This window comes from Trifolium pratense, linkage group LG2 (assembly GCF_020283565.1).
Source record: "Trifolium pratense cultivar HEN17-A07 linkage group LG2, ARS_RC_1.1, whole genome shotgun sequence".
Lineage (NCBI taxonomy): Eukaryota > Viridiplantae > Streptophyta > Magnoliopsida > Fabales > Fabaceae > Trifolium > Trifolium pratense.
In genome coordinates, this window is record NC_060060.1 from 26,863,722 (window position 1) to 26,889,315 (window position 25,594).

General features: G+C 31.3%; 2 protein-coding genes and 2 long non-coding RNA genes across 4 annotated transcripts; 1 reads left to right on the top strand and 3 right to left on the bottom strand.

Annotated features, from left to right (window-relative positions):
* Positions 1–24: 24 nt before the first annotated feature.
* Positions 25–10,635, bottom strand: LOC123904477 (G-type lectin S-receptor-like serine/threonine-protein kinase At4g27290). Its single transcript, XM_045954139.1, has 12 exons — positions 9,135–10,635; positions 8,355–8,471; positions 7,987–8,144; positions 7,691–7,901; positions 7,346–7,583; positions 7,119–7,269; positions 6,744–7,043; positions 1,465–1,626; positions 1,169–1,379; positions 824–1,061; positions 597–747; positions 25–521 (listed from the first exon to the last, which is right to left on the bottom strand). Exons 1-12 carry the CDS (start codon positions 10,471–10,473, stop codon positions 219–221), a joined length of 3,579 nt encoding a protein of 1,192 aa, XP_045810095.1. The 5' UTR covers positions 10,474–10,635; the 3' UTR covers positions 25–218.
* LOC123911668 lies at positions 2,263–6,212 on the bottom strand. The gene is made up of 5 exons (XR_006810614.1): positions 5,699–6,212; positions 5,422–5,531; positions 5,258–5,329; positions 4,541–4,596; positions 2,263–4,369 (listed from the first exon to the last, which is right to left on the bottom strand). It is a non-coding gene; the product is annotated as an uncharacterized LOC123911668 (long non-coding RNA).
* A 5,376-nt stretch (positions 10,636–16,011) lies between the features above and the next one.
* LOC123911669 (homologous-pairing protein 2 homolog) lies at positions 16,012–17,921 on the top strand. The gene is made up of 6 exons (XM_045963138.1): positions 16,012–16,166; positions 16,252–16,277; positions 16,433–16,700; positions 17,190–17,260; positions 17,375–17,563; positions 17,660–17,921. Exons 1-6 carry the CDS (start codon positions 16,139–16,141, stop codon positions 17,756–17,758), a joined length of 681 nt encoding a protein of 226 aa, XP_045819094.1. The 5' UTR covers positions 16,012–16,138; the 3' UTR covers positions 17,759–17,921.
* On the bottom strand, positions 17,761–19,370 carry LOC123911670. Its single transcript, XR_006810615.1, has 2 exons — positions 18,993–19,370; positions 17,761–18,900 (listed from the first exon to the last, which is right to left on the bottom strand). It is a non-coding gene; the product is annotated as an uncharacterized LOC123911670 (long non-coding RNA).
* Positions 19,371–25,594: the final 6,224 nt, after the last annotated feature.

The window sequence follows — 25,594 nt, forward strand, 5'->3', positions numbered from 1 at the left end:
ACGCAGCTGGTGCAGGAAATACTGCTATTGTTATTTTCATGTCCTCTATTCATGTCAAGCCACTCTTTCCACATCGATCTCAAAACAAATGCATAATTTTGTAGAACGGAAACAAAACTTACAGATAAACCAAATTGTACATATGAATTATGAATGCTTAAGTTTGAATATAAAGTTATACAATCATGATGGTACAATATATATACTAATTTATCCATCTATCTAGCATTTAATCGTGACATAGTAACATCATTCAATGAAGGTGTTTCGCTTCTAGAAGATGATTTTTCTTCAATTGAGACTCTTTGATTTAAGAAACCAGGTTCTTTTGGTTGTGGTAAAGTAATTTCACTACCCAACATCATAACCACATTTGTCATATTTGGCCTATCATCGGGAACATGTTGTACACATAAAAGACCAATTTGAATACAACGTAAAGCTTCGGGTAAACTACATGAATCTATTAAACAATCATCAATTAGTTCATGTGCAATGTCTTGTTTCCACAATCTCCATGCCTGCAAAAATTCAATAAAACTTTTATTCACAAATTTAATAAACTAAGTTAATTAATTGTTTAAATTGGTACTTACATGCCAAATAAGATTGTGATCATGTTCATGGTAGGTAAGTGCTCTATTTTTCTTTCCACTTATGATTTCTAGCAATAGTACACCAAAGCTAAATACATCTGATTTTATAGAGAATAATCCATGAATGACATATTCAGGTGCCATATATCCGCTGAAAAAAAACCACATTAGAATCAATTTGGTGATTTAGTAATCATAGTAAATTTATCATCACATAAGATACTTACTATGTTCCGACTATTCTACTTGTCTTCCCTTCGATTTGATCACCTCCGAACATTCTCGCCATGCCAAAATCTGAAATTTTTGGATTCATATCATTGTCTAGTAAAATGTTACTTGCCTTCAAATCCCTATGTATGATCCGTAATATAGAGTCTTGGTGAAGATAAAGAAGTCCTCGTCCAATTCCATTCAAGATGTTAAAGCGCACAGACCAACCTATGAATTTACTTTGAACTGGGTCTGTCATGATGGTCCAATAAGTTGATTAGTCATTCCTTTAAAAAAAAAAGTTCTATGAAAAATTCACTTGATTATTCTAAATATCATACATTACAAAAATTACTAACCAAATAGAAATGAATCAAGACTTCTATTGGGCATGTATTCATAGAGTAGCATTTTCTCCTCTCCTTCAATGCAACAACCAATAACCTTAACAAGATTCCGATGTTGCAATTTAGTGCACAATATAACTTCATTTTTAAACTCTTTTGATCCTTGTCCTGAATTTCTTGAAAGTCTTTTTACCGCAATTACTTGACCATCTTGCAATGTACCCTAAATCTCATAGTTAACAATGCAAAAGATAAGCAATGACATTTAGAAGTTAAGTTTTTTCTTATTGTGCATTTCAAAATTTTACCTTATATACCGGTCCAAAACCACCTTCACCGAGTTTATTGTTGATTGAGAAGTTATTGGTTGCCTTGAATATTGTTGTTAGGTCAAACATAGGAAGCTCAAAATCTTCATCTTCCCCTTGATCTTCATTTTTTGTCAACACGGTTTCTACTTTTGTCACTTTGATTTATCAAATGAGATCGATGTCAATTAAAAAGTGAAACTTTTTCTGAAACTTTATTAGATTAGTTTTTGCTAATAAAATTTTACAATTTATACCGTACTTGATTAAAATTATAGTTCAAGATAGAAACAACCCTATGTTTCTAATACAGTATATGTTTAATAAACATATTGGAATTCCAAAAACTGAGTTCCCAATATTAGGGATAGTCATGTCACTGTGGTGTACATGGCCGACGGTTCTGCAAGCAGTTAGCGGCGGTTTTGAACCGTCGCAAGAGTATGTTACGACAGTTGATGAAAGGTCGTGAATCCTAGCGTCGGTAGTACTATACAGCGACGGTTTAATGAACTGCCGCACAAACCGTCGCATTTCGTGTAGCGTCCATTTAGAACCGTGGCAAAATTCGTTTAAACCGTCGCAAAATCGAAGGTGTTGGCTAATTTATATCACCCTTTTGCGGCAGTTTAGAACCGTCGCCAGTGTGTAAATATTGATTTACCGACGGTTTTAAACCGTCGCAACTCCTTTTTTTATTAAAAAAAATTATGTTTTTTTATTAGCTTATAGCTTTCCTTTTTTTTTTTTTTTTTTTTTAGTTTATAGCTTTTCCTGTTATTAAGATTGAACTTGATATGAAGGAACAAGAGGATACTAAGGCCTTGATTGGATAAACAACTTTTTTTTTTTAAACAACTTAATTAAGCACTTATAGCATAAATAAGTGCTTATTTATAAACAATAATAAAACAAGTCAATTTGCCCCAAACCACTACATAAATCAAATCATCAAAACGTATTAATCATTAAGAAACTCCAATTCAAAAATGGTTGAGTAGAGTTGGTGTTGACCGCTCTTACGCGGTGGAGTTGTTCAAAACTAGTAATGGCTGTGAAGTTTTGAAAAGTGCGGTAGTGACATCTCTGCAAAACTCCAAAAAGAGAAAAGTTAGAATAGAACAAATTATTTACACTCAAGATAGTATATAGTCTAAAAAATGTCCTCTGTTGAGCCTGCACTCAAGATACATGTAAACTATCAAATTGAAGAACATATAATTTACACTGTATATAAATTATCAGCCCCATGAACATAAACATAAGAATACCTTGGATATGACATCCAAATTCATCATTACCGAAACAAAAATAGTAGTTAATTAATGCCAGCATGAAAACTAAGAATAGAACAAATTATATAAATGGATTGCAATGAATTAGAAACCAAAGATGTTACATGTAAGCATATGAATATTTCAAACCAAAAGAAGATACAATACTCGACACACATTCATGTGCAAAAATAGTTATGAGAAACAAAAACCTTGGTCAAGAGGAATGCATATTTCTCCTCAAAACCATTGGTTAGATGCTTTCCAACTGTCTTTTCGTTCAGGTGATTGTCCATGCTATTCACAAAGCCATCTTGAAACTCAAACAGTTACTACAATGTGTGGATAAGTGTAGCTAACATTATGAACAGGGTATCTATCAGAAAGGTGTTCTTAGTTCAAGCTTTTGTGAATCTGAACAAGAATATTGGATTGGAATTAAAGGTTTAAGTAAAAGTACTAGATTGATAATATTAATATTAAACACAGTTGCATCTAGTAGAATTATTCTAAGTTGTTGAAAAAGGTCCTTAACGATTCACAATTCACTTTGCATTTCGACACTTTCACTTTCCAATCATTCTCATATAAAGATGTTATTCTCATTAGAGATTAGCCACCGAAGGAAATTAGTCAAACATGTTTGAGCATTTTGGTCATATTACTAATTTTCGTCAAAAGCTTATAGTAATGTCGGTTGATGTAATCATGTGTTAGTCTATGCTTGTTCATAACATGAAGTTTCCTTTTCCTATTCAATGTTGGTTTTGGCTCATTCTAAAGCTACATCTTTATCAGAGAAATATCTAACTCTTATAAATTTCAAATACCAATCCTAAGCATTTTAAGCCTAAGTATTTCAGATAATCCTATTTCTTCTAGCAGGAAGCAGTTTGCAATTTCTATTTCAAATAATCCTATCCTTTTTTCAATTTATTAATCAGAAAGAACAAACATGTTCACAACCTGCCAAACCAGAAAACTTCGGTACTGTAAAACCAAAATGCAGCAAGCAAACCTTATTCATGATCAAGCCAGACTAATTAATAGCACAATAGCGTCAGGTAAAAAAGAACAGCTTACCCAAAATGAAGCACTCCTTTCTCTGCATAAGTCATTGAATTCTTACGAGGTCCTATCTTTGTACTACCGCTGCTAAACTTAAGGAGTGAAATTAAAGTGAATGGAAGCTCAAAAGAAAGTATCATATGCAAAACAAAGAATCCTAGTTAGTGTTCATGTACTACAATTTAATGCAGCATGTGTGATTGCATATCCACTATTACTATTACTAATCCTTCAATGAGTACATAGACCAAGTATGACCAGCTATTGCAAATTTAGTTTCATTTCAGGGTGTGAGATATGATAAATCAGATGTTGCCAATTAGGAATTTGTGTCATATCCTAATTATTGGCAATGGTAATTAACATTTACAAAATTCACATTCATAAATTTTATCAGATGCTAATTATTGGCAAAAGTATAAATAATGCCATGTCATAGGATTAGGACTATTGTCTTCATGGTAGGAGCAGAGAGAGAAGTCAGACCTGTTATGTGGTGACAATGTACATTGTACACTCTTGTACTTGCAAATTTTAATGCATCAGTAACACCAGGATAGAATCTGGAGGTAAATCATCCACAAATTAACAATTTGAACTTTAAAATTCATAACAAGATATGTTTATTTAGTAAGAAGGTGCAGATTAGCATGTAGAGCTCAAGATACTTGTGTAAGAACAAAATCTTATTTTAATGTAAGATACTTGACATTATTTTGTACTAAATAGAGTACCATTGAAGAACAACAGTTCGTGTAAAACCGCAGGCCCAAGATGAGATCCTGTTACACTAGAGCAGTAAGTATATTCAGTCTTCAGTTGTTTCAAAAGCATAATTTAAAAATTCATAGCAGTAAAACTCTAGATCATGCAGGCTCATGAACAACTCAGTGTCCTAATAATCTAACATCTTAACATCCTCATCAAACTAACATACTTCAAAACAACACAAAAATGATCAAAACAAATGCAGAAGAGTCCAAAAGAAACTGAAACATGAAATTTTGCAAAAGCAAAGTATTGATCCACAAAGTTATTGAAAAAGGTCATTGACATTCATTATAGATATAAATTAGTCACTTGATTGGAAAGTGTAGAAAAGCAAAACCAAATCCAAAATACCAACATCACTTTATCTTCTATTTGCTTCATATTTGGTTCAATGTCAATAACAATACTATAATGTTAACCCATATAGCTCTTATTAGATCAAAAACTTATAGTAATGTCAACTAATGTACCTGAGCTTTTGAATCTCATTTGGTACAGACCCGGAAAATTAATTTTAAGCTCAAATAATGGTCAAGTAGTGATTGTGACTAATGAGAAATCTCAAAGGAAAACCATTAATTTTCACTATTAATTAATATGAACAAAACCCCTATCCATCAAAACACAAATACAAAACCAGAATTCAAAACAAGCAAATAAGCTTTAATTTAGATGCAAACCTTTGTGTAAAGTTCGAGCTTTGATCTATGTCAAACAACACGATTCTTTATTCCACTACCTTCCTCCAAAATCTATAAAAGAAATGAATAAATGATATCATAGGTTAGTGAGATAAAAAACTGATTTAAGAAACTAAGATGCAAAGAATTTAAGCCCTATTTACCGTGATATTGAAAAGCTCATTACAGTGTGAATTAATCATTTCATATTAGCTCTGTTCATATTAGCTTTGTCTCAACATTGCGGCCGTCGGAAAGTTTGAAATACCTAAGTCTTCATACTCAATCAAAACATACAACAAAGCAATAAATAAATTTTTCAAACACCTAATTCTTCATACTCAATCAGAATATACAACAAACCAATAAATAAATTTCAAACCCCTAATTGTTCATACTCAATCAAAACATATAACAAATGAATAAATAAATTTGATATACCTAATTACCAACGAAGAATTTGAAGGTTAAATGAGTGATGAACCGTGAACGATTCCGAATGAGATAACTGAAACTCAATTGAACAACTCTGAAGTTGAACGATGCTGAAATGAAGGATTTCTGAGAAACTGAATCGAAGCTTTGTTGAAACTAGGGTTGAACGATTTTGAAACTCAATTGAACAATTCAAGTTGAATGATGCTGAAATGAAGGATTTCTGAGAAATTGAATCGAAGCTTTGTTGAAATGAAACTAGGGTTGAACGATTCTGAAACTCGATTGAACAATTCTGAAATGAAGGATTTCTGAGAATGATTTATTGTTGAAGGATCGAACGATTTGTGAATGGAAGCCAAATTTGTGAGTGCAAAAAAAAAGAAGAGGGAACAAGGAAAGGGTAGCGCGTAATATTCAGATATGACGACGACGGTTTAGAATGAACAGTCGCAAACTCATGAAAACAAAATAGCGACGACGGTTTTAGTAAACCGCCCCTATCATTCTGTCGTTATTCACAAATTTTTTTGTAGTGGATTAATATCAAATTTGTTTTCTTTAGTGTGAGGTGAATAAGTGGAGAGTTAGAGAATTTGACATTATTAAAATCATTTTTTATAAAAGTACTCTTTCGTAACAATTTTATTGACAACACAGAAAAAAATGGTAAATAAATATGGTTATTATTGCCAACTCGTGCCTAGCATGAAATATCCATTATATTTGATCTCTAAAGAAGCAAGCAACAGTTGTAACATTTTCATTTAGAAAAAATTTAGCATCCACATTACATTTAATCCAACCGAGCCTTGGTTTCATTCACCGTGACGCAGCTGGTGCAGGAAATACTGCTATTGTTATTTTCATGTCCTCTATTCATGTCAAGCCACTCTTTCCACATCGATCTCAAAACAAATGCATAATTTTGTAGAACGGAAACAAAACTTACAGATAAACCAAATTGTACATATGAATTATGAATGCTTAAGTTTGAATATAAAGTTATACAATCATGATGGTACAATATATATACTAATTTATCCATCTATCTAGCATTTAATCGTGACATAGTAACATCATTCAATGAAGGTGTTTCGCTTCTAGAAGATGATTTTTCTTCAATTGAGACTCTTTGATTTAAGAAACCAGGTTCTTTTGGTTGTGGTAAAGTAATTTCACTACCCAACATCATAACCACATTTGTCATATTTGGCCTATCATCGGGAACATGTTGTACACATAAAAGACCAATTTGAATACAACGTAAAGCTTCGGGTAAACTACATGAATCTATTAAACAATCATCAATTAGTTCATGTGCAATGTCTTGTTTCCACAATCTCCATGCCTGCAAAAATTCAATAAAACTTTTATTCACAAATTTAATAAACTAAGTTAATTAATTGTTTAAATTGGTACTTACATGCCAAATAAGATTGTGATCATGTTCATGGTAGGTAAGTGCTCTATTTTTCTTTCCACTTATGATTTCTAGCAATAGTACACCAAAGCTAAATACATCTGATTTTATAGAGAATAATCCATGAATGACATATTCAGGTGCCATATATCCGCTGAAAAAAAACCACATTAGAATCAATTTGGTGATTTAGTAATCATAGTAAATTTATCATCACATAAGATACTTACTATGTTCCGACTATTCTACTTGTCTTCCCTTCGATTTGATCACCTCCGAACATTCTCGCCATGCCAAAATCTGAAATTTTTGGATTCATATCATTGTCTAGTAAAATGTTACTTGCCTTCAAATCCCTATGTATGATCCGTAATATAGAGTCTTGGTGAAGATAAAGAAGTCCTCGTCCAATTCCATTCAAGATGTTAAAGCGCACAGACCAACCTATGAATTTACTTTGAACTGGGTCTGTCATGATGGTCCAATAAGTTGATTAGTCATTCCTTTAAAAAAAAAAGTTCTATGAAAAATTCACTTGATTATTCTAAATATCATACATTACAAAAATTACTAACCAAATAGAAATGAATCAAGACTTCTATTGGGCATGTATTCATAGAGTAGCATTTTCTCCTCTCCTTCAATGCAACAACCAATAACCTTAACAAGATTCCGATGTTGCAATTTAGTGCACAATATAACTTCATTTTTAAACTCTTTTGATCCTTGTCCTGAATTTCTTGAAAGTCTTTTTACCGCAATTACTTGACCATCTTGCAATGTACCCTAAATCTCATAGTTAACAATGCAAAAGATAAGCAATGACATTTAGAAGTTAAGTTTTTTCTTATTGTGCATTTCAAAATTTTACCTTATATACCGGTCCAAAACCACCTTCACCGAGTTTATTGTTGATTGAGAAGTTATTGGTTGCCTTGAATATTGTTGTTAGGTCAAACATAGGAAGCTCAAAATCTTCATCTTCCCCTTGATCTTCATTTTTTGTCAACACGGTTTCTACTTTTGTCACTTTGATTTATCAAATGAGATCGATGTCAATTAAAAAGTGAAACTTTTTCTGAAACTTTATTAGAGATAAAAAAATGAAAGAGAGTAGGGATAAATTGAGTGTAGGGATAAAAAAATGACACCAAAAAAGAAAGAGAGTGAGTATTTAAAAAAGTTGTAATTGGATCATGTCAAATTAAATTTATAGATCTACAAAAGCTTTGTGTTTACCTTTATACTTCACTTTGGTTACATAAACGCAAGAGAGTGCCAATAACATCACAAGAACCGTTGAAACTGTGATTGAAACGGTCAGAATTACCTTTTTCCGTAGTCCATGTTTAGCATCTACATTTATAATTAACAAAGAAAATATGAAATGATGGTTCTCATTTAAAAGCAATGCAAGAATAAAATAATCTTGAGGTGAGGCATATATTCCCTCCGGTCGTATATATAAAAAAAGTTTTACTTTTTAGATTTATTATAAAATTGATATATCTAGTCTAAATACATAAACTCTTGAATAAATTTATAAAGTAAAACTTTTCTCATATATAGGATCGAATCGAGTATTAATCTTTGAAAAATTTAAAGTATTAATTCAACGACTAATGATTTGCATTTTGTAATAAACTACTAACTTTTACTTCAATTACAATAACAAAGTAATTGGGGCCACTTGCCCCCACTGCTTTCTTATATATTGATGCATGTTATTTAGTTATTTTTACTTTTGCCTCTATATGAATTACTATATTCCCCCCCCTATATATGTACAAATTCAAACCATGAAAAAAGTTTTTTTCATAATTTATTAAGAGAGATGAATTTTTGAATGATTGTCAAATCCCAAAAATTTGTAGTGTTAAAAATGAAAAATATAAACAAAATCCCATTAACACTTTTCTACAATAAAAATATCAACAATAGTTAGTCTTTATAATTGAAAGAGTTAATTCAATAGATAAAAAATCTGAAAAGGAAAAAAAATAGTTGAAAGATATTTACCAATATATGCGGAATCCATTCGAACATATAAATCTTGTCCGTCTTGTGCAAATCTTAAATCAATAAGATCACCCAACCAGATAGAGCAACCCTTGCCTGCTCCAATTGGGTCTAAGGATGTATATCCTGTGCAAGAGCAATTGTTTATGCATTTGGTCTTGCATTCTTCAAGTGTCATATTTGCATTAATCCAAGAATTTGTTGTATCAGGAAATTTCATCCCTATAAATTTACGAAAACCGTCATTATTTTTTACTCCTCCTCCGCAACTCCAATTTCCACTCCGTACACATCCTTGACTCCAATCCATGGTATTCCATAGGTCAGGTGATTTTGGTTTAAATCCATGTAAACATCGACATGTTTGCGATCCTTCAATGGTGCAATATCCATTTGCCCCACAAATATTGTAAACATCACAATTATCTAATGGCAATGATTGGTAAACATTCCATGTTCGCGTTTCAGGTACCCATAGGATACGTTGACGAACAGAAAGAGTTTGGTTTATAACACCTACGGAGATCACAGAAATATTCTTGATTGTAAACATATAATACACTTCATTTTGATTGTTGGCATATTTAAAACCATATATTGGATTATTCCTCAATCCGACCGTACCCCTTGACTCACCTCCGATCAATGGTCCTGTCCTGTAGTATTTTGTTGAGCCCTTCCAAAATATGGTCTCAGGGTTGCTCGTAAGTTCCAAAATATCAATAAAGTCTCCCGAAGATGGATCGTCCCAATTTTTCCATGCAGTGAGATATCTATTAAGACCTGTTCTTTTGTCGATTCCAATCTTCATTCCCGCTAATAACGTATCACATGGATAATCAAAACTCTGCCACAAAAAACTACTTTCTCCAGTACTATTATTATTATTATTGTTATTGTTATTTTTTTCATCTCTGAGTACTAAATTCCCGTTGTCCAAAAGTTGGACAACGAGACTTGAAGTTGAAGCCTTTGTTGTTATGTTTGTTGACCACCAGATGAGAGACTCGTTTTGATTGACAAGCACCAGATTTCCATCTTGACTTATGATCAACTTGCTTGAGTTGTCTTTAATCGGATTGTCACGGTTCGCAACCCAAACCACTCTTTGAACTGGGATATTTTTGTACCAAAGTCCTACATATCGGTTTGTTGAAGAACTACCTGGACTGAAGAAACCCAACTCAAATGTTCCTTCCTTAGAAATCAAGCTTCTTCCATCGGGAATCGATGTAGACTGGGTCATAGTATCGGTTGCATATGAAATTTGAGAGAGTGATAAAAATAGTATCTTAATTATAATAATTATAACAAACATGGGTGGAGGATGAATGGCCATTTTGTGTTAACTGTGGTAATACAAATGAATTAGCATATGAAAACAAATGCGGAGATGGAGCGGTACGTAGTATATGGTTTTGTTTCAAAAAAATTCTCTCAATGAATTAAGTCATCTTCATAATCCAAAATAAATAAATTTATAACAACTACATATGAAAGAAATATAAGTGAACAACAAGTTGTATCGAGCAAGTTGTATCGCTAATTCTTTTTGGATAAAAAAATTAATCATCTTAAAAATAACATTTATAGATTTATGAGACACAATATTTTTGAACAAGTTATGAGACACAATATTATTATACATGACCTTTTAAACTCTTTGTAAAAGATTCAAAACTTTTACTATTAGGAAGCACCAAAAATATCGAACACAAATAGTATAAAAATATATTGATTGTCATGTGTTCTGACCACTTTCTTGGAAGCGGCTTCACGAGCATTGGAATTTAACGAGCGGCTGGGTCACATATAGGCTGCGTATATGTATCATATTATGTTGCTGTGATAATGAGTGCTCATTTGACCTTAATATTTGAAGATAACAAATTTTTCATTTTTTATTAAGAAAAAAAAATAACAAGTTGCCCAATTTAATTTTCTTTTTAGTTGTCAATATCTTAAGGTCATTGACATCTCACATATTTTAATATACACGTGAATTCATTGACATCTCACACACATATATATATATATATATATATATATATATATATATATATATATATATATATATATATATATATATATATATTTTTGGTAGGAGACATCTCACATATTTTATTCCTACAATATTTGCATTTGTTTGGTTTATGAAGAATAAAATAGAAGAAATAAATCAATCACAAAGGTGAATTTAACATATCTTCTTCATTAGTTTTGTGAATTATTTGTAAGACATTAAACTTGTGGCTAATTCAAAGTGATCATTTAACTAACAATTCTAACCAAACATATATATGAAGTTGGAATAGATGCAAATAGAAATGCCAAATATTCTATGAAATTTAAAAATTCGTCAAATACCTCATGAAATTTGGAAATAGCTAAACAAATATCTCTCTGAAATTTTTAATTGCTCCCTACTCTGTTTACACTGTCTATTTTGATGATATGATTGTTAACTGCATACATGACATCTGCCAACGCGGCGCCACGACACCTGAAGAGGTAATTGATTAGGATACACGTCACATGGGTAATTGACTAAAATTTGCAATATTAAGGGACTAATTGACTGAAATTTATTTCTCTCTCTAACTCTCTCTCCCTCTCTCTTTCTCTCTCTATCTCTACCTCACTTTATCTCTCTCACACACACACACACACACACACTCTCTCATCTTTCTTTTTATGCAAATTAAATTTCAGTCAATCAGCCCCTCTGATTTTGCAAATTTTAATCAATTACCCATGTGACGTACATCCTAATCAATTACCACTCCATGTGACGTGGCACCACGTTGGCAGGTGTCACTTGTGCAGTTAACAGTCACGTCATCAAAATAGACGGAGTAAACGAAGTAGAGTCAATTTGGTTGACGTTTTACAATTTAAGGGGAACATTTACCTATTTCCAAATTTCGGAAGAGTATTTGACGAATTTTGAAATTTCAGAGGAATATTTGACATTTCACTCAAAAGTAATCATATACTTTGTAAAGTCAATTTTTGAGGTCCCTTTTGTTATGAATTATAAAAAATTATCATTCATCAATCTAATGTTACAATGAATGGTACACGCTACTTATACATAATACTCCCTAGGCGTCCCCACTTCTCTTCTTAGCTTATTAAAGAGGGGTGATTTAAGGACAATTTTGGCCTGGAATCACCCCTCCAAATCGTTTTTTATATCTCGTTATAATAAATAAGTGTAATTTTTACATATCTGTTTGTTTTGATTTCCCGTCTTCGTACGGTGTATTTTGTTGTTCCGTCTTTGTTCGGTGTATTTTGTTGTCCCGTATTTGTGTGGTGTTTATTTGTTTTCAGGTTGAAGGATTAGTTTGATCTAGTGCAAATTCAATTAATGTCGACTTTGATGTCATCAACACTACAGATCCTGAGGCATGGTCATTCCGGACACTTCAATATAATTATATTTAAATTTGTAGGCTTATACAATTTGCCGTTTTATGCAATTAACATGGATATTTGAGTTTGTTCGTAGATTTATTTTTTTTTGTTTTTAGCGATTTTGAATTTGTATTGCATCGATGCACTCTATCAATTTGAATGAATAATTATCTTTTATTTTGAGTAAAAAAAGCTAAGAACAAGGAGCTTGTTAAGCTAATTAATCCTAGAAAGGAAAAAGTACGTATACAAGCTGACAATATATAAGTGGAAAAATATTCAAAATTAAAGTATTGGTCGGAAGCCTTTATATTGATCAACTTATCACATTAGAGCATCTCCAATAAGGGTATCTAAGAAAGTTTTATAGACTAATGATACGGTACCTTATTTTTTAATCATTGGAGTTCCATGACGTGACACATATATAGGGTATCAAAATTGATGATACCGATATCTTAAATAAGATATCGTATCATCAATTTAATGTTATTATTAGCTTTCATATATGTTAAAATATTACCGTTGACATTCAATGACTATATCTTCTTTTTCTTTTTCTTCTCGTAGTTGGATGTTAATTTGATGATATTTCATATTATTCTATATATTACACAATTTTTATTTGTTTTGTTTTCAAGTCATATTTCATTATATATTTTCCGTCATATTTATGCATTTTTCATCATTTTTTATTTATTGTCGTGTATTTATCATTATATTTAATTATTAATTTATTTATCTACGTGTTATTAAATTAAATAATTTTTATTTTTATTTAGACAAAATAAAAAAATAAATATAGAAGGGACCACTTGTTCTTAATGTATGATACTCAAAAAATTGTATAATAATTGTAGCAAAATATGTATTAGTTGCATAAATATTACATGACATTATAAGGACCACTTGTTATTAATATATGATATCCAAAATGGTATCACCTTTAGAGGTTATATTTAACATCTTAATCGCTCATGTCATTCATTTTGCTCATGATAATATATTTACTTTACACAATTTCATATAGTAGAATCCTCAATATTAGATGACAATCTCATCAAAGCCGTCCCAATGAGGCTAAGGTTGAGCCTTAGATAACTAGAAAAATTATATATAAATGATCCGGTCCAAGGTTGTTAAAATCGAGAATTAAAACGTAAAAATTATAGATTTCATATTTTTAGATCAGTATTTCGAGTTGAATCACAGATAGAAAATCGTTGATTTTTACCTTTTTTATTTCTTTCAAATTTTAAAAGCCCATTTAATATTATGCATTATTTTTTTATGGATCAAATAAAAACTAATTTCATTAGGCATTATTTTTTTTTATCTTTTGTAAACTCCAAATATATTATAGAAAGAAAAGTGGAGTACAAAGAGGGTGGACCAAACTAAACCCTCAAACAACATTAATATATTCTAAAAAAATGGGAGGTCAAGTCTATTACTAGCAAGATCCTTTCTAATGATGATAGGAGCAATATTCCACCAAGCATAAACGTTCAAAGCAAGAGCAAAAGAGGAGGCAAGTTTATCAGCATATGGTTCTCTTCTTCCCTATAAATATGAGAGATATACAAAAACTCATATTTTATATCTTTGTGATGCAATTCAGCCAACGATTCTTTGTGACGCATTATTAAATAAATCAAGTAGTACCCAAGGGCCAAGAGCACTTAGATGAGATGACGCGGGTCTCTTCTAGCTTAATCAAGGTCCTAGATTCGATCTATGATTTGGGCATGCAGTAATGTTAAAACTCTTAGGGAGAGTTTACCAACCATTTGGGTCCCACAAGACTTGAGAGATTAGTCTCTGCAGTTGCGCGCAGAGGATACCCGGTTTAAAAATAAAAAATAAAAAATCAAGTAGTATCTTTTTTTGTGTCATCAAATATCTACTTATCTTTTATGAATAGTTGTTCGTGTTATCAAATATCTACTTAATACTAACTAATAGTTAGACTTGGTAGGAATTATCACAACTAATAGTTAGACTTGGTAGGAATGATCACAGTTCGATCCCCGCAACTGCGATCACGATTGGACAGAAACCACTTGATGTCAGAACTGACCTCCGAATCAGATTAGACGGTTCAGAATCAGATTAGACGGTTCAGTGGACCGATACTATTGGTAAAAACTAAAAAAAAAATCTACTTAGTACTTCAAACTAATTTCTCATTTTATTATTATTATTATTATTATTATTATTATTATTATTATTTTGGTAAATAAACTAATTTCTTATTTTATTTGATTAAAATATTGAAATAGAACATTCTATATAAAAAATAAAATAAATAAAAAATAAATGGAACAAAGGATTGAAGCTACCGTGTGAGTAGGGGTGGACAACGGGCCAGGTTGGGTCGGTATAGGCCCAAAAGCTTCACCCGACCCAATCCACGGGTGAGGAATACATGTCCCTGTCGAACCATTTTGGTGGATCGGGTCATACGGGTTTGGGTTAATCGGTTTTCGGGTTAATCGGATGGTTTCCAACGGTTTCAGCAAAAAAAAAAACTGGAAACATCGTTAAATGGATCAACATATGAAAAATTAACTTAAAGCCACCTTTTAATTTGTTTAAGAAGAAGAAGAAGAATTAAAACAGATCTACTACAAAGGATTTACATGGGTTAAATCTCACACAAAAATAATGTAGATCTATAGAATAAAAGAAATGAAAAAAATAGAGTTTGGGGGGAAATAGGAGCGACACTTAAAAGATGAAGATTTTTATGTTTTTCTTCGACGGGTTTATCCATCCTTAAATTGTCATTATGATGAGATAGCCTCAACAATTGGAGTATATAGTAATGGTCTCCCTTTGTGTCTTGGATAATGTTGAGAATAAGAAAAATGTATGTATGGTGCATTGAGTAAAAGAGAAAAGTGGAGCACTTGTGTTCTCGAAACTTGAAAGGATGAAGATTAGTTTTGGAATAGTTCTGTCAAAGAAGAGATTTAGGAGAAGTAAAAAAGTAATGATGGAGAGTCACGTGAAGGTTGAAAAATATATTATCAAAAAATTAAATTTATACAGTTTTGTTGGTCCCAAGGATTATGTAGTGTAAATATCTGACTACTTTTTATTATGATTTGACATAAACTTACACATAATAATAGTAAATAATACTAGTAATATCTCAATTTCGGTTTGGCTCGGGTATCCGTGGTTGGTAAATCCTGAACTGGACCCGCCCATTTCTAGTCATTTGAAACCGCTTGTTGGACTATTTGAACCCGTCCCACCACTTGAACCCGACCCGTTTCAGTTTTTGTTTTTCGGGTAAAGCGGGTTGGGGCGGCTATCGGGTCCTTGTCCACCCCTACGTGTGAGTTGTGAACTCGCAAACACTGTGTAATCTATAAGTCAAAAAAATAATTTATTTTGCAAATTTATTAGGGAACAAATTCAATTGACTACCTCTCCGTACAAAACGTCGTCGTATAAGGTCATACCTTGTCAATTTCAAGCAAGCACTAAATATCCATCCCTTTTCTCGCGTTGGCGAAAACAAAAGGAAATAAGTGCTTCTGAATTTTCCCGCTTATTTTCTTCCGATCTCAACAATGGCTCCAAAATCCGATAGCGCAGACGGTAACCAATCACTCATCACTTTCCTTTTCCCTCTCTTTTTCTTTCCTTTCATAAACCTAACATTTTTTCTTCAATTTTATTTCAGCGATTGTCTTGAACTTCGTCAACGAGGTAACCACTTTCACTTACTTAACTTTTCAATTTCAATTTTATTATACATAATTTCTGTTGATTTGGTATTTGTGGTGTATCTATGGTGAAAAATTCGTTGAATTATTATTTTATTTTATTATTATTGTTTTTGTTATTTTTTGGAATTTGAATAGCAAAATAGGCCACTGAATACGCAAAACGTAGCGGATGCATTGCAAAAGTTTAATCTGAAAAAGGCAGCGATACAGAAAGCGTTGGATAATCTTGCTGATGGAGGAAAAATTTCATTCAAGGAGTATGGTAAGCAGAAGATATATGTTGCTCGGCAAGATCAATTCGAGATTCCGAATAGTGAAGAGCTTAATCAGATGAAGGAACAAAATGCTAATCTGCAAAAGCAGCTTGAAGAACAGAAAAAGGCTATTAGTGAAGTCGAAGCAGGTATAATTTAAATGTTATAAAAACCTAATTGAATTAGATGATTTAACTGATTGAACTGTGATCTAGTACTATATATGTTTTGATTGTAATTTTGTTATGGCTCGAGCGGTTTAATGTGAGTGAATCATCACCCGGAGATTTAGTCGATTTGATGTTTCATTCAGTCTGTAAACACTGCAATTGACTAAAGTTATATTGTGACCTTTACCTATATCTTTCAATTAATGAAAAGAGATGGAATGGAATACACTGAACTGAAACGAAGTATCTCTCAAATTTGAGAGGATTCCATTGTAAAAACGTACAAATTATAGTATTAATAGTATTCGATTTCAATTTATTTTGTTCTATTCTATTCGATTTTATTCAACTCTCTATTATCTAAATTAAATAACAATCATGTAGTGTTCAAGGTACCAATTATTGTTGAAACTGATGAGAGCTTTGTATATTTGACTTGCAATTTATGTATGTTTCTTGTTGGTGCAGAAATTAAATCGTTGCAATCAAATTTAACACTGGAACAGATCTGTGAAAAAGAAGTGGACTTGAGAATGGAGGTAGCTAATGTGGTTGTTATTTGTTTGTGCCTTTTTACATTGTCGAAAGGGAATTGGTGATTTGGAATTTTTTTTAGCTAAGATATAGTTTTTGTCTATTATCTTCTGCTTCAGGTTCAAGAACTGGAGGTCAAATTGAACAAGTTACGCGGAGGTGTTACTTTAGTGAGTCCAGAAGAACGCAAGGCAGTTGAGAGCATGTTATCAGAGAAAATAAGTCAGTGGAGGAAGCGAAAAAGAATGTTTAGGGATTTATGGGATACCCTCACTGAGAACTCACCTAAGGATCCTAAAGAATTTAAGGTTTCTTTCCTGGCTTGTCAGCTGTCATAATGTAGTTGTATCTTTTTATTGCTGTGTTATGCCTACTTCTACTACTAATAAAATTGAACATTGCAGGAGGAGCTTGGAATCGAATATGATGAAGATGTTGGGGTGAGTTTGCAGTCATACAGTGACCTGATCCCGCAAGGTAGGAAGCGGCCAAGGGGACAGTGATATATTTATCGAAACTCTGAAATCTGTTCTTACTAATCAATAACACAGGTATTAGGTATATAGATTATTAGCAGTTTCTTACCTTACTAAAGACTAATGCAAATTACATAGCCAATGTAATGTAAGTCTTTACAAATTCGACAGATTTTTGGATTTTAGTCTACTTTCTGTTACAAGCCTATTTCACCAGAGCATGGTCTCAGTTCAATATTATTGTCTATATCTCTCTGGGTGCTGACATTGGTCACATTGCATAGCATGCTATCCTTGTGTATTCATGTTTCAGGAACAAATCTTTATCTCAATTTTCAAACATCATATCTACTGATAAGTGTTGATAGTTTCACTTTCACATAAATCAGGTCCAATATACAAATATATAAGCAATAAGCTCTAAAAGTTCATTTTCTATGGTAGGAACCTCTCGTATCTCACCTTTAAGAAACTTAGTAATGATTTGCCCTGTATGCTAATATTCTGGTCTAAACTGACAATTCTAAACTTGAGATAGTTAACTATTGATTGATTTCATCTAATGTTAATGTTCTATATCCCACTGAAGACAAAAATTCAAGTAGAACTCTCACGTTTTCATGTTTCCTCTGTCCTCGTTTCTGCAAATGGTCAAATATCAACCTAATCAAACCTCTTTGTATTCAAATCTAGTCACCAAGAACCTGATTCCAACCTCTATACCAGCAACATACCTTGAAGGTATCAGTGTAGAAGAATGATTTCTATCTCCTTTTCAAAAACATTAGCCTTAATTTAAGCTCCACTGAGATAGCAGCCCCTTCAAAACATCATCAGCTGAATTGCAACTTAAGATATCTGTTGGCTTCTTCATCTCATTTGCATCCTTGTTGAATTCTTCTCGAGTTTCACAAGGTTTTCATGTCCGTCCAACATATTTCTTTGTTGGAGGCTTTGACTATTATGATCATCAGAATCACGTGGTTCAGATTCTGAATGTTCCAAAGCTTCTCTTGCAGCTGCTGCTGCATTGCCACTGATTCAAAAGCTGCTTTTCCTCTATCAGGAAAAATGCAGATATTGTCTTCCTTTATCTTGGGTTCATGCTGGTTTTGCCTTTTCATATAGGATAGTTCTTGAACAGTGAACAGATGCCAAATAAAGTTGTTCTGCAAATGTTATAAATTAAAATTGTAATTTTTTTGCCTTAAGTTTTATGCCTCAATCGAAAACAGGAAAAAATAAAATGGGGCTGCATTACCATTCTCCGAAGCAATTCCGCAAAGTTAGATGTTGACAGGTTTTGCATGATTAAGTAACAAATAGATAGATAGATAAAACGATAAATTATAGTATTATGATAGGGCAAATTCTTATCTACTCATTTCACAAAATTGGGTAACTTGACCTATCCTAATTGTCAAGCTTAGATAAATGTGTGTATTTTATTATTGTGTCATCATTATTATTAAGAATTGCATTTCTAGCCCAAGTGCATTAATTGTGAGTTTTATCATTTCCAATTCAATTAGCTAATTAGATGTTCACCATTTCACCTTTACATCGTTTCTCCACTGACTTTAGTGCCTCACTGTTCAGCCATTGTTGCACCACTTTAACTTTCATTAAAAATTTAAGGATGATACAATACAACCATGTTTTTCCTTTGAAAATAAACTGGTAATATTTTTGTAACAAAGAAAAAGACTAATGTAATTTTAAAAAAAAAATTGATAATTGTTTTGACGGGTGGTGAAAACAAACAAATTAAGATTTCATTCGATATTCGTTAAAAAAAAAACAAAAAATCATTTTGATACTGTTACATTGTTTTTACATGTGTTTTAAATATATTTTAATTAAAAAAATTCAAGTGTTATTCAATTAATTTAAATTATATTCTAATTAAAAAGTTACATTATCATACAGACAAAAAAAAAACACTATCTTTAAATTTAATAATTCTTTATGTTAAAATTCACAATATTGAAAGTAAATTCGAAACTCGAATTGACTAGAATACGAAATTATGTACAAATTGTAAGTTGATCTAATACTCATATATAATCGAAGACTTAATCAAGTCAAATTGAATGTAAAGTGTAAACATATGAGGTTTGGTTCGACAGATACATAAATAGTTAATTTAGCCAAAGATCTAATCAAATGAAAATGAGAACACTATTTTTTGGAACGAGCTCTTTGTCTTTGATTCAACTCGACATACGTTGCCATTTATTTATTTTGAGCATAAAATTATCATAGCATATTTCAAGTGATTTTTTTAATAACTTGTGATTATTAGTTTAAGTATTTAATCTTACTTGATTTTTAAAAAGAAATTCCAATTGTATATAAAAGTGTTAAATAATTTTTTTCCCCTGTAAATATTCCAAATTTCAGTTTTAGTTTTTAGTCAGACCATACAGTCTTACGTAGTTGAACTAACAATCACTTAGGATATCAAATTTCAACAATTAATCTAACGATTCGATCTCAACTATTTTAGAGAAATTGTGACTTAAGAAACCTACTCATATGAGTGGACTGCAAAGTCTCAATCTGATCACCCGGTCTCACCAAATTAGAATAATAATCACTTATAAATTTCAATTGCGACAGTCTAATGGTTCAATATCAACTAATTTTGTTGACCACAATCGTCCTTTCGATTTAGGGAAGTGTATTGAGTATGAACATCTCGTTGAATGACATATTCATCGAGAAGTAAGACATGTTAGGTGAACTGAGTGTTCACATGAGAATATTCTGATAGTGAAGGTGAATTTGTCAGACCTGTCTTTGATGGTGATTGTGTGATCTCCTAGTATTTCAGGGGAAAATGTAGCTGCAATAATGTTAACACTTCAACACTCAAGTCAGTATATCAATAAGGTGAGAAAATGTGTTGAATTGGGGTAGAATGTGTGTACCTTAGGAGTGAGTGCGTGAATGCTTATATAGAGGAATATTAGGGTTTACTATGTGGTGGGGTCCCCCATGTGTAGAGGATCAAACACAAATATCCCATGGAGTGTCATTTATCCAGTGTATGTTAGCGTACATTGGAACCATGAACTCTCATTCTATGGTCGTATATGCTTCCATAGTCGCTTGAGAACCACATGGAAGTCATATCTGTTTTAGTGGGCCTTTTGGTATATTAGTGGTCTTGCTATGGTTATTTAAGAGAATATCTAGTCCACAGATATGCAAAGCTAGGTTAGTCTAGTATTGATGTAGAACGTATTTTGGAGAGGGTTTCGAGCCTCTATATATAGGCGGTCCAAACTCTGGTAGAGGGGGAGCCTACATGCTCCTTAAGATATGGGAGGAAGTTGAGCTCTCCCGGATCTCTCGCCCACATGGCTATTGACCTGGTAGCCGAAAGGGATAATATCTAGTCATTATGGGCCGGTCCAGCTATTTGGGACGTTCTCCCAAGTGGTGGGGCGAGCCCACTAAGATCTAGGGAGCCGCCCAGTACAATTGGCCATTAGTCATTCCAAATCATTAGGGTCGTAGCGAGCGTTATATCATTTTTCATATTGAAGCATTTAATGATGACTAAGGAATTTTTTTTTTAATTTGACCGCTCAATATCACCAAATTAGAATAACAACCACTTGTGAATTTCAATTGGGACAATCTAACGGTTCAATCTCAGCTAATTCGTTGACCACAATCGTCCTGTCATTTTAGGGAAATGTGTCGAGTATGAACATCTCGTTGAAAGACGCATTCATTGAGTGCAAGCCCTTAACGAGTGAGGTAAGACCGTAAGACATGTTAGGTTCATAGCGAGCGTCAAAATAATTTGAACACGAGATCTAGACACTCTCGCAAGAGTGTATAAAGAGAAAAAGAAAAAGAAAATAATGTGATTTTTTATATATATTTTTATTTAATACTACCTCCATCCCTAATTATAAGATCTTGTTTGACCACTGCACATACGCCAATGCACAATTTTGATGACTAATATATTTAATTGTCTATTAGTAAAAATTATAAAAATTTAATATTTTGAAAATAGTCATCAAAACAAATTGAACAAGATCTTATATGCTAATATTTACATTTATATATTATTAAAAAAATACGGTCAAAACAAGATAAATAAATAATACATTTTTGTCAAACAGAATCTTATAATTAGGGACGGAAGTAGTATATATCATTATATTCATATTTTGATATAACTCTTTTATAAGACCCATTTTATAGTTTAAATTATGTTATAAATGTCGTACCCAAAAATATTAATGACATTCATTTTGGATTATTTTATTTATATTTATAAAAGTGACAATTATTATAAGATACAAAGATCATGTTTATAAAATAATTTAATTTTTATTTATCGACATTGTAAAAAAAATTAATCTATAAATTAAACTAACGACCACACATTATAGATATATGACTATGTCTTTCTTTATAACTAATCAAATTCTATTTTCCTTAAAATAACACCACCCACACTTGATATGCAAATTTGAGTTTTGAAAGTTGTAGAGGAATTAATGGGGAATGGATTCTCTCAAGTGTAATTTACACTTGAGAGAATAAAGTGTGGTTTGTTATCATTGATCAAGAGAGAGGAACATATAAAAATTTAGAGAAAATGAATTTAGATAGTGTTAGATTACACTTTATTCTCTCAAGTGTAAATCACACTTGAGAGAATCCATTCCCGAATTAATGTGTGGTGGTTAGTTGGTTCTGTAAGTGCAAATGATGGCTTTTAGGATACTGTGCGCAGTAAATGAGGGGATGAATTTGTAATTATCATAAGTTATGTTGTCCATAATTAAACTATAATCTTTTTAATAATATAAATAGTGTAAACCAATAATGCTAGCAACACACTCTTTAACAAACACATTCCAACACACTTTCTTTTATTGGTTGAAATTCACACGGGTCCCATAAAAAAATGTGGACCCATATAACTTTTATGAGATCCATATAAATTTTAACCAATAGAAGAGAGTATGCTAGAGTGTGTTTGTTAAAGAGTGTGACAACTCAGATGGACTGAGTAACCCAATTCTATAAGTGGGCAGCCAAGTTGCCACCATATTTTAAAGTTTCACACCTTAAACTACCACTAATCATGAATTAACTTCAAATACTTTGTTATATATCTGAAACCTTATAATCCAAAAGAATCCACAAGGGATTACTATGTTCCTGTTTCGTTCCACGTTCACAGTCACTAGACTCACGTTTCTTCATTGAACATGATTTTAAAGCCTTATAAATTGTTTGGGTGTTTTGTGAGAAACCAATTCTATGGACTATAATGGATTCTAAGTGAAGCAGCAATTCATAGTTTCTGCGTCATTAGCAAATCGATTCTACCCAATTGTATATGTTACAATATGTATATTCCACAGCTGCCCTTTACTATCCTCTTGTAAAATTTTCTTTGTGGCATATATTTAACGTCAATCTTATTTTTAACGTGTATTTTTACTAATAAAAATAAACCAAATAAAAAAGATATTTTGATGAATAGTAATACCAATTTAACAAAGTTTATTTTTGTATCTTATCTTCTTATTATACTCTCGTTTTAATCCACCAATAAATTTTTATTTTTTGCACACATTTTTTCTTTCCAATAAATTTAATATATTATGTATAAAAAAAATTAATATATATAACATTAATTAGTTTAATGAAAAAGATACAAGTAATTGATAAATGGTATAAGTGACAAATCATATCCTTAAAACACAAAAAAAACAGTTAAATAAAAACGCTAAATCTGACGTCAAATAACACTACGGAAGAAGTATATGACATTTAATAATGCAATTTAAATATATATAAGACTCATTTTGGTAATTGCATATTCAAAAATAATTTAAATTTAAGTGATCCAAACATCATGAGTTAATAAAAAATGAGTTGATAAGAATCAAGTTACTTATAACTATAATTAATTCTGTCAAATTCAATTCTATCCGCTGTGGAACCAATGTTACTATATCATACTATATCATGTATAACGAGACCCTACCCTGTAGGTAAAGAGTCGGCATCTGCAAGATTCATTGTGTTTAAAGTTTTTTTGGTGCTTTTGTCCCCATACTGACCAACCACATTATTAGCATATATTATATTTTATATTTAATTAATTACTATTCTCTCTTTTTCAAAATGAATTTCTTTTAAAGTTTTAACACAAATATTCAAAATTGCAATGGCCTTGTAAAAAAACATGAAATTTTTACTAAATTTACCTTATTAACTATTTTATCTTATCTTAAATATAAGAGAAAATTTACTTTTTAAATTCATTGAGAATTTAATATATTTGGTCTATAATACACATCAAATAGACAAATACATTAGATTTTCAAAGAATCTTAAAAATAATTTTTCTTTTATATTAAAGATCAGACGGAGTATAGTACAGTAGAAACTCTTTAAATTAATACTCGGTAAATTAATAAACTCTCTAAAATAATAAATTTGTCCGGTCCCGACTTGGGCCAATGTAAACAATTGAAAAACTCGATAAAATAATAAGATAATAATTTTTCGGGAGATCCCTTTATAATTTTCGGTCCCAAGAAAATCATAAATTAATAATTCATAGAAACTGAAAAAAAAAATATTGAACACATTTGTTCCTCTTGTTTACAATATTTACTGTACTTCAAAAGTCATTATTGATTTCCAATGCATATGAACGCAGTAGTTACTAATTTACGTTGAGTCCTAAGGTTCGCTGCAACGTAATTCTAAGAGGTATAGACTAATTTGTCTTCTTGTTTGGTATGTACAGTATAATTACTTAAAAACTCTTTAAATTAATAATTATTAATTTATCGATAAATTAATAACTCTCTAAATTAATAAGTTTCTCTGGTCTTGACATTATTAATTTAAAGAGTTTCTACTGTATTATTAAAGTGAAATATAATGTTTTGAAAACAATGTGATAGTAACCAACCACTCAAGTAGATTTACATTTGATAACACATGTCAACTAAGGAATGCATAAGGGACTTGCATTAAAGATACTCTCACAACTAACTTTTACTCCATATTTATGTGTATTGTTCTTATTGGTCGTCAGATAAATAATCCAAATTATCAATGGATAGTGTAGAAAAAACTATCAAAATTGAAAGAAAAAAATATTAGCCTACACTGAAAAGAAAATGACATTCATTTAAAAAAAGGAGAAACCTTACATACTGTTCTTTAGAAACTGTTTATACTGTACTGTACAAAAAACAAACCCAAAGTTGTTGAATAGGTGGGTCCCGCAAAATAATTTTGGCAGTTATTTTACATTTTATGTGAGGAACAATATGTACAACATCTATGGAACTGTACCTAAGTTTTTTCCTTAAAAAAATCATTTCTAAAGTAACAATTCATTTTATAATGGAAGGCTATTATTTTGTAATTATGGGAAAACCAATATCTGGAAATAAAATAATGAAAAGAAATATACTATGTGAAAAGAAGAAAAAGAGAGAAAGATTTGGTGTCAAGAAAAAGAAAGAACTGATATCTAAAATATTAAATCATTACTTTATTTCTTGCAAAAGTATGGATATTTTATTTGATAGTGAATTTTTCTAAACAATGATCATAAATAGTAAGCAAATATCAATACAAACAATTAAGTGAACCCCAAAAAAAATGACTTCAACAAATAATCAATACAAACCGTTAACCCAAGACATAAGTGTTGCTTACTTTACAATCGATTAAAAATATATCATTAATTTATTGCAAATTGCAACTGCAATTGCAAAAATTAATATAAATTTTGGAAATTAGCAAAGTGCCAAGAGATTATTGCTGTGTGTGTTTCCCTAGTATGTTTGCAAG